The sequence below is a fragment of the Triplophysa dalaica genome, chromosome 9, assembly GCF_015846415.1.
Source record: "Triplophysa dalaica isolate WHDGS20190420 chromosome 9, ASM1584641v1, whole genome shotgun sequence".
In the NCBI taxonomy this organism is placed as follows: Eukaryota; Metazoa; Chordata; class Actinopteri; order Cypriniformes; family Nemacheilidae; genus Triplophysa; species Triplophysa dalaica.
The window spans coordinates 17109873-17120763 of NC_079550.1; the positions used below are offsets into that span (position 1 = coordinate 17109873).

Genomic DNA, 10891 nt, shown 5'->3' on the forward strand with positions numbered 1-10891 from the left:
CTTAGGCCGGGATACCATATGAACTATCACAGATAGTTCTAACCGGACCTGGTGCTATCAGACGCAGTAGATTAGATTCAACTTTATTGTCATTACACATATACAAGTACAGTGTAACGAAATGTAGTTTAGGTCTAACCAGAAGTGCAATTAGCAAGTGCAGGATATACAGTTTGAGTAAATACAGAATACAATATTAGGAAAATACTATACAATGGGCATGTACTATGAAAATATGACAGTCGGTATGTACTATGAACAATATAAACAGAAGGCTATATAATGTACAGGTGGTTATGAACAGATAACAATATAGACTATACAATAGTGCAAGTGACTTGAGTGTGCATAAGTTACAGACATTAGCTATTAAAGTTACAGTGCAGATGAGTTGATGCGGTTATTAAAGGTACACTGTAAAAAAAAAAAACGTAAAAAAACGGTAATTTTCTGGCAGCAGGGGCGCCAGAAAATGTCTGTTAAAAAACGAAAAAATACTGTCAAAAAAAAAACAGGAAAAAACAGTAAAAAAACGGTTATAAATTATATTATAATTACGGTTTATTACTGTTATTCTACACAAAAATATCCTTATAAAACCATGAAATCTTTTAATTTTAACATAAATGAATTGTTAAAATACAGTCATACACCTCTAAAACACAGAAAATTGTCTTTAAAAGAAGTTTTAAGTACAGATAATAACATATACTGTAAAAAAACGGTAATTTCTTTTCCTATAATTACGGTTTATTACTGTTATTCTACATAAAAATATCCTTGTAATACCATGAAATCTTTTCATTTTAACATACATTGTTAAAATATTCAAACACCTAAAACACAGAAAAATTATTTAAAGAATGATAAAAAAAGTTTAAAAGATCATAATCAGCAATTCTGATGAGCCATATAAAAAGTATTTAACTTGAGCTAGAGAGGTGACAGACATATCTAAAGGTATAGTTCACCCCAAAATAAAGTTGTCATCATTTACTCAACTTTAAGTTGCAAAAATAACTAAGATTTGCTTTAATAATAAAAAACAACAACAACAGTAATCTTAATTTTGTTTTATTTGTTATCTGCAAATACATCCTGTGATCAACATTTAACAAAGCATCGTTTAGCAACACACATTTTATTTTATAATGAAACTGGTTCTCCCCACTGGTTAAAACTACTGGTCTTTACTGTGAGCTTTTTTTTAACCCTGTACTTTGAATTGTACACAATTTAAAACGTGTAAACACACGTCAAAACCCTGCAACTCACTCAAGATAACAGTCAGCCACAAAATACAAGCAGAATGAACCCTTTACACATTACAGAATAGTATATAAACTAAATGGAAATGTATGAAACAGAAAGAAGCTGGCATGTGAGATGTCTACTCTCGCCATTCAAAGTCTGCAATGTTTGTAATCAAAGAAAGAACCTTAGGATTTATGGACTGCTGTTTTTTAGATTGCTGCTTCTCCACTTTGGTCCCCCTATCTGGATTTATCCGGAAAAGGCATCTGTGAAGACAGAAATACACTTGAATATAGTGCTACAAACATTTTTCATAATCAGCAATTCTGATGAGCCATATAAAAAGTATTCAACTTGAGCTAGAGAGGTGACAGACATATCTAAATGTATAGTTCACCCCAAAATAAAGTTGTCATCATTTACTCAACTTTAAGTTGTTACAAACCTGTACACATTTATTTCTTCTGTTGAACACAAAAGATACTTTGAAGATTTGTTTGTAACCAAATTGTTGATGGACCCCATTGACTTCAATAGTATGGAAAAAAAATACTTTAGAAGTCAATGGGGTCCATCAACTGTTTGGTTACAAACATGCTTCAAAATATCTCTGTTCAAAAGAAGAAATTCATACAGGTTTAGAACAACATGAGTGCAAGTAAACGATGACAATTTTATTTTGGGGTGAACAAGTATCTCCCATTAAGCAACTGTGCCTACAATGGCTGTGATGCGTTCCAACAACCAGTGTTAAAATCTGCTGCCAGTGTCAACATCTCCATAGGTCATAAAGGAAAGGTTACACCATGTCCTAACCAGCCGTGTCAGCGACACACAATGATGCTATTTTAAGAACTGCTTTTTTTCCGCAACATCGCGGCTGGAACTACAACACAAAAAAGTATGCCAATGATAATCTCAGGTACTGTTTATGTGCTTTATTTTATGTTAAAAGCGTGTAATGTTACTTTGAATATAATTTATTGTTCCCAGCCTTGTAGCCATACAATTACACAAATGGAAACAAGAATGTTCAAACTTGATTCTATAGCAAAGATTGTTGTAATAACTCTGTATGTATTTTTAATAGTTTAAAATGGTGTAATGTGTAAAATAATAAATTTTGTTTTATTATGTTTTTAACAAAACTAATCTCTGGGGCCGTGCACTTGCCACGGGAGCCCGCCCACACGCTGTTCTGATTGGCTGTGGTTTTTGATTGATTTTATTGCATCTTGTAATCGTGTCTGGTGTAGACAGACAAATTGCTTGTCGCTGGAATCTTAACGCATCGCGTCTGGTTAGGACACAGTGATAGTCGCACCACAAGATTGATGGAAGGTGAGAATGTAATGTCCAACAGGGAAAAAAATTTGATCTATTAAATCGAAATAGACAGTTCATAATGTACCAATACCAGTTGTCTTCCCACAGATGCCAGAAATGCACAGCGTCTGCTCATTTTGCTCCTGTCATTGAATAAATGTTGTAATGATCTTGCCACCGAATAAAATGTATCTAGACTTTTTTCTGTTACCGGTTTCATGTCCATTAATTTCCTAAATGGATAATTGTTTATCTATCCATCTTTGGGCCATATATACACACTTTTTGTTCTTCAGGAAATGCATTTTGTGGTTAAACTTTAAGTCTTACCTCTGCATGAACTCCAGAGTTGCTCCAAGTTCCAGTGGATAACTGATGTTGAGGCAGTAGTAGTATACGAACATCATTACAAGGGCATCAACACAATTTGTGACCCCATCTTTCACGATGGTCTGGTCCACAGCAATCATCAAGTTTTCAGCTGTGAGGGGAGAACTCCCTACAGTACATAGGAAAATAAGAAAAGTCAAAAAACATTAGGTTAAAAGAAAAGTCTAACATCACGACTATCAAAAGACCACATTATTTGGCTTGCATATTAGCACAACAAGAAAACCGTACTATTCTGGGTTTTACCTTTCCATTATGTTAAAAAGTTAAGGGTGTCCACCAAAAAATAATTCTCACAGTAACTCATGTATTTTCAAAACAGTATGACAGTTTATCTGTGTAATACAAATTAAGATATTTAAAAGGTTGGTTCACCCAAAAATAAAAATAATGTCATTAATGACTCGCCCTCATGTCGTTCCAAGCCCGTCAGACCTCCTTTCATCTTCGGATCACAGTTTAAGATATTTTAGATTTAGTCCGAGAGTTTTCTGTCCCTCCATTGAAAATGTATGTACGGTATACTGTCCATGTCCAGAAACTAGTCCATGTGACATCAGTGGGTTAGTTAGAATTTTTTGAAGCATCGAAAATACATTTTGGTCCAAAAATAACAAAATCTACGACTTCATTCAGCATTGTATTCTCTTCCGGGTCTGTTGTCAATCCGCGTTCAGGACTCCGCAGTGACGCTGCTGACGTAAGTCTCCCTCAGACTGCTGACGTGTCATCTGGTGCGCTTCTTTTACACAGTCTGAGGGAGACTTACGTCAGCAGCGGAATACTACAGATGAATAGAGAATACAATGCTGAATAAAGTCGTAGTTTTTGTTATTTTTGGACCAAAAATGTTTTTTCGATGCTTCAAAAAATTCTAACTAACCCACTGATGTCACATGGACTACTTTGATGATGTTTTTATTACCTTTCTGGACATGGACAGTTTACCGTACATACATTTTCAATGGAGGGACAGAAAGCTAAAATATCTTAAACTGTGTTCCGAAGATGAAAGGAGGTCTGACGGGCTTGGAACGACATGAGGGTGAATCATTAATGACATAATTTTCATTTTTGGGTGAACTAACCCTTTAAAAGTTATCAGCTGTTTAGATCCAAAAAATGTAGATGAAAGGCAACCAACATTGAGGATACACAAAGATAAAAGCATGAGTGTAATCCATTTGACCCATGAGGTTAAATCCAAGTCTTCTGAAGCAAAAAAATCCCTTTACTGTTTATAAATATAAAATGCAGTTGTAACACTCAATTTAAAATCACATATAAAATAAATCAGGCCGTAAAGTGAAACCTAATTTGTCTATACATTATGGCAATGGTGATTAATGAAATTATATGCTAAAAGAGATGTGACATTTTGTATGTGATGTGGATGTACACTAAAATGATTTGATACTGTAGTTAATAAATCTCATATAAAGTGACCATATTTGTTCAGAAGACTTGAATTAAAACACGAGTAACGTGGATTACATTAAAGGTGAATGGTAACCAACAAGTTCCATCAATGTATGGACATAAACAGCTGATAGTTTGGAATGACATAATGGTGTATTAATGCCAATTTTCTGTTTCGGCTTGACTACCCCTTTAATGAACTTTAAAAAAAAAAAATTAATTTAGTTCCATAATGCTAGTGCTACGCTGATGAAGGTCTAATTACAGAAAATGCTTCACCCATTCACAAGATATACTTAAGTTTACTAGAATCTCCAGCCAGCCCCTGATTTAATATGCCTGTATCAACCCATTCATAAATTTAAAAATGCCTTTTGCTTAAATGGGTTAAAACATAAAATACCACATACCACACACAACGACGCAAGGCGTGCTGGGCAGTTGATCAACTTCAGACGGCAGACACGTCTCATCAACCATCACGAACATCTTTGCCTGATCTTCACTGAAATGTTTCAGAAGCAGCATCACACATCCAGGAAGATAAGGATCTAGATGCTTCGCTTTGGCACTTTCAATGCCTTCTAGGATGCCCCCTATTTTGCTGTTCTTCTTGTCATGGGACATGAGATATGAAATGACTCTTTCAGATTTACTTGAGATGGCTCCTCTGTCAACATCCATATCTGTTAGCTCTTTGAAGTGGACCATTATCCCGCACATCTCAAACAGATATGGCCACTCTATTACCAAAAAAGGGGTTTCCATTTTACATATGTCGCTTCTCTGAGTGTAGAAAGTAGCCAGCATTTTTTCTTGAATACTTTTGGTGTTCTTGCTTTTGTTTTTGTGCATGTTCTTTAATTCTTCTTGTGCACATTTCTGAGTCTCCTCGGTTTCACCCGGTGGCAGCCGTTTTGGTTGCCAATTTGTGCAACCATATGTATCCACTCTTCTTATCTTGGAAGGTGGGTCTTCTCCCTCACTTGTGCTGGACGTCTGTCTTTTCAGGTAAAGTGAGGTTTTCCCTCTTTTCATGTTGTCAAGTCTAGCCTGCAGCTGCTTGGTAAGGGAGTCATAACCACTACCAACAACTTGATCTTCAATAACATCTCTAAATGACAGAGGATATCTTGAAACAATCTTCCTGGCAATTTCACATAGATGTTTCTTCCCTGGTGTAGGGCAGATGGTTAGAATCTCTCCTAACATCAGGCGAATCAGTTCACGTCTTTCACGTCCTGTTGGCCGCTCTTTATTTTCGAGCTTTCTTGTAAGTTCTGACGGCATTTTACTCCAGGGTATCTCAAAATTGAAGTGCCAGTTGTTATCCACTGGAGTGTTTCTATGAGGAGTTGAGACTTCACTTGAGCTTGAGGAAGCCTGTGGAGAGTTGGAATGATCTGCACTGTTTTCACCTGGAGAGGGCAGAAAAAAATATCTCAAAATAGTTCATTAAATTTTAGCATTCACTACTGGCCTATGAACAGAAGACATGCCACAACTCGAGTACATTTTTGATGTTGTGTGAAAAAACGACAACAAAAAACAGCTACTGTATGTGAAACACTAATCTATTCTACCAGGCTTAACATCAAATTTAAATGATAAAGCATTTTCAATTGTATATTGATACATCACAGTCTAACCCTAAGCCTGAACAATACAATATCCCTTATTGTATTTTTCAGGCTTGTTTGTCTCAGATCAAAAGATAGTAATAATTAGAAAATACGCTGTGATATTTTAATTAAGCCAAAACATTTTCATCACACATACTTGTAGATCGATGGTCTCCGCATGGCATTGTTCCTGTGTGTTTGCTTATACATCTTTCTGGCTCAGCTCTGGTAGGCAGATCAGGAATCTCTTTGGCATTCTTTTCAGCTGGATAGAAGACAATAGGATTTAGGCCTACAAATCTTTCAAAATCGCTCTGCAAAACTCAAATACAACTGATCCATTATGTTGTGAGGATATAATATTATTTTTTATGTGTTTACAACTTACAATTAAGTATACTTACAAAAAGCTTTAAATCTCGCAATCAATTTTCGAGCTTCAATTGGCCTGATGGTATTAACAAGATCTGCCTCCTGGACATATTTTAAATCTTCCACGGTTTCCACACCCAAGGTCTGAAGAGCCTCTAACAGCAGGTCATTTGAACTTGAATTTGGCAGGACAGAGTAAATTAAGTCAGAAAGACCACTGTCTACATCATCCATCACTAAGAAAAGAGTGAGACATTGTAATTCAGTGTTAGCCCAAATAAATATCCAAAGTGCAATTCAGCCCAAAAGGAAAATGTAATGTATTCTTCATTTCTTAGCTTCAGAGGCAGCCATTTCACGATCAGCTTTAAACATTAGCCTAATGTGTGTGTAGATTTGTTTCTGCATCTTTGTGAAGTGGTGACCGTTTTTATCATTATCTGTTTTTAACTACGCAAAAATATGTATGGAACTCTGTTATTGAAAGTTAAATTCTAAAATGTAATTTCAAGCATTTAAGGACCTCTTCAGCCATACTCAAGTCCTGCACAGTCTACTGTAATCATCCTTATATTACCTAGTGCTCACACAGTCACAACTCAGCATTACATTTCCTACTCAATATCCACTTTGCTATGTTTGAGAGAAATTACTCGAGTTCCACAAAAAGCATAAGTAGGCAATGGATAGTAATCCAACAACAGCTCTCCATTAATGCACATCATGCCTCCACATGCTGTGTGAATTTCATACAGTCCAAACTCAGGTAAATACTGTGAACCATGAGGAGTTACAAGGAAGTGCACATTTTTATCCATTATTAGCATAAGTTCGATTTGTGCAAACTCTGTTGGCATGCCAGGACCTATGCAAAGAAAAAATCCCTTTCTGTATAGTGTGCCTTTCCACTGTATCTCAGTAGATGCTTCAAGAGCACACTGATCTGGTAAGCTTGCTTCTACTGCACTGCGTACTGCATCACTGTACAACTCTGCATGGAAAGGGGTGGATTGTTTCACTTGCAAAGTAGGAGCAAAGACAGAACTTGAGTTTAGATATGTTTGCAGAAGTTGGTGGTTATTTGCAAGTGTCTGGCACACATTTTTGAAATTCTGTGTTCTTCTCACACATCTTTTGAAATAGGAATGCTTGCTTTCGAATCTCATAGTCCACAATCTTATGAGTGGGCCAAACTTGAGAATCAAAGCAGGATAGTGGCCCATGTAATGGTGCTTTGGTTTGAGTTTATGATCAGGAAACATCTCCTTTCTTGTTTCTAGATACTCCACAATGAGAACATTGAGCAGTGCAACTTGAGAGTGAGATATTTTAGGGGCACATATTAATTCCACAAGTTCTTTCAGCTGGACTGTCAGCTGCCATATCGGATCATCTGTTTCGGCAATCTTTTCACCGATTATAATAGGAAGAAGCCTCAGGAGAGACCAGTTTTCTGTTGCCTGGCCACCTATTTTAACTCCCTTTTCAGAAACATCTGAAGGAGTAGAAGTGGCATCAGATCCCTGATAGCTGAACTGCCTGATTCTCCGGTTTAGCTGACTGTAAGTAAAGAATTTCTTTACCTTCACAAAGTGCTTGATGTACATGGCCAAGTCATATGCCACAACTCCTTCAAACACATCATGTCCAATACAAGGTGGGAGGCCAGGCTGGCTGACATGAAAGTAAGTGAGGGAATTGAAAACGGAATCAAATTTTAAACCCCTGAATTCTGTCAGGGCACCACTTCTAATCTGTTGTACTGCCTCATTGTAGTTTTGCACTGTTCGAGGTGGTGCACCTTTTTGGAAATCATGGAACTCACTTCTAGTTACCAGGCAATATCTACAGAAGTAAGTGGAGGTACTGAAGTTCTCTGTGAAACCTCCAATATTGTGAGACCCCAAATTATCTCCAGCAATGCAAAAAACTGATGCCTTAACAACATGCCCAGATATCACAAGCCCATTTGTCTCCAGTTCCTTGATATCTGACAGCATTGTGGAGAACACTTTGTCGTGGCCAAAATATTTAAAGTGTTCTTCCCTACACAAGAGCAGAAGCTGCAAGTTTTCAACACTGGAACGATAAAACGGGTCAAGGTTGGCCAGTGTAAAGTAAACCCCAAGTATCTTGTATTTTCTTTTTGCTGACCCAAGAGGATTAACAACCTCGAAGGCATCTTGATACAGTATGAGCTTTATACTTATACCCGACTCCCTAAACAGTGTATTACTCTTGTAGACAGATCCATCTCTCACATCACTTAGAACATGTGCAGAAGTGTCATCTTCATGCTTTGTACATTCTTTCCACACAATTGGGTCTTTTAGCAAAGCCTGCAAAGTCTCTTTTATTGGGATATACTGAGCAAATTGTTCCTTTCGATTATCATCAGTGCCTAAACTAATAGTTTGAGGATGCACATAAGAGAAGTTTGTCTGAAAATATTGCCTTCTCAAATACTCAGTAGAGAGTGCAGGGCTACAGGATGCATGCAAGCTAGAATCATTTAAACTTGCCAGAACATCTTTTATGTCTGACTCTGTCAATCTCGTATTAGCTTGCAGGACACCTTTAAGCTGATTTCTTGTGTACTGGTGACACACATCACTGAGACTATCTACTTGTTCCACAATCATCTGAATAGTGGATGAAGGTACAAGGTATTTGGCCTGTAACTTCATGTAAAACATACACAAGTTTCTCATATATAGCCCTTTTATATCAGGTGGGTCCAGGATATCCTCAGGCTCGTCAATGCTTACATCTGACGGACTTTGAGCAATATCAAAAGACTGGCTTGGCACAGAATCAACAAGATACATAGCTGACATGTGCACAGATGCGGCTTTTTTATGATTTCTAGAAATGTGCGCAGTAAAAGAGGACCTCAATGAAAAGGCTTTGCCACAGCCTTTAAATGGGCACTTCACCTCTTCTTTCTTTGAAACATGGAACTTTAAATGATCTAAAAGATCTTTCAGATCAATGCATTGTTTCTGGCAATGTGGCTTTTCACATTTCAGTGGACCCTGTATGGTTTCACATTGTGACACGGATGACCGCCTATGGTGGCGCAACATATGACTTTTAAAGGAATTATACTTGGTAAACTTTGATTTGCACCCAATTACACAACAGGCATATTCACCATGTGCTTCATTTGTGTGTAATTTTTGATGATTTACATACCCTTTCACTGTTTCCATAGAAATGCCACATATAGGACATGTGAAAGCATTTAGAACACTTGCCATATTGCAAACTTACTTAATGTTTGAGCTTGAAGCCTTCTGACTGATCTCAATTCCAGAAGTTCCAGATAGCTATTGTTCCAATTCCTGGTATTGAATCAAAAAACTGAAAAAAAGAAAAAAAATTAGTTTGCATAATATTTGTGCAAAATTACATTACAATAAATTGTAAAACAGCAACATTGATTTTCTTCATTTAATTGAGTCTCAGATTCAGTCACAAAAAAATCTGTAATTTAGGCATTTCTGAAAGTCACTCAGTGTTAAGCCTTTACAAATTGAAATAAAGTGTGTTTGTTTCTTAAACCTTTACAATGTGACCATCGAGCACCACACTACGAGTATTTTCCATATGCCATTTTAGCTGTAGGCTATATCAATTACACTAAATTTGCTGACTGTTAGTGTACCATTTGAAACCAAAGTCAACGTTGACTTTAAGCCAAACAATTATCTTTTTCTAATAATTTTGACGATGTTTTGGGCCAGTTTTAATGCGCTTACGTGCGCAGCATATTTGAAAACTGTTGCTAGCAGTGGTCAACTTTAGTTAGCTAACTTTTATAGTTAGCCAGCCACGTGCCACACAGTCACGGCCACAAAAATACAAGCCAACACAAAGATAATGTTCTTAAAAATGCAACGTTAAATTGCGTTCAGGTAACGTTAACACAAAGCTAAAATGCATCTGCAAACTAGCTAATGTAACATCTGACATTCATTAGTTGTTATGTTTTCGGTCGTCAATCTTAATGTATACTCTAGCTATGTCAGTATTGCGTTGAATTTTAGAATGTGTCAGTAAATATTTTCAACGTTACCTCTCACAAGTGTTGCTTCTTCGAAAACAGCAGAATAGTTCACCAGCGCGCCGCCGTCTTCACTCTTCATCATATCGCGCGCTTCTTTCTGCGTGCGCCAAGAACGTAGCAGAGGTGTCAATTCTGATTGGCTTAGATAATTATTGCCGTGAAAATGATTTGCTGAACACAGAGGTTGGTGATTTGTCTTTTGCATTGGTTTTCGTAGCTTATTATTTAAATTGCAACGGTTTTAAAACAGCTAAACTTGCCATACCACACCAACTTTATTTGTTAAGCACTTTACAACAACTAAAGTGTTGTCCAAAGTGCTGTACAGAAAAATAAACATAAGTACAATTAATACGCACACAATAAAAGCATTCAAAGTAACAAATTAAAACAAGCAAATAAAGTCGACATCTAACTAGGTGTCAAAAGCCAAAGAGAA

At 36.7% G+C, this 10891-nt stretch overlaps 1 protein-coding gene across 1 annotated transcript; it reads right to left on the reverse strand.

Annotated features, from left to right (window-relative positions):
- Positions 1 to 1058: 1058 nt before the first annotated feature.
- LOC130428867 (uncharacterized) lies at positions 1059 to 10522 on the reverse strand. The gene is made up of 7 exons (XM_056757154.1): positions 10462 to 10522; positions 9657 to 9746; positions 6416 to 6619; positions 6169 to 6276; positions 4800 to 5807; positions 2911 to 3079; positions 1059 to 1520 (listed from the first exon to the last, which is right to left on the reverse strand). Coding segments are annotated over exons 2-7 (1620 nt in total). The 5' UTR covers positions 9658 to 9746; positions 10462 to 10522; the 3' UTR covers positions 1059 to 1390.
- Between the last annotated feature and the right edge of the window lie 369 nt (positions 10523 to 10891).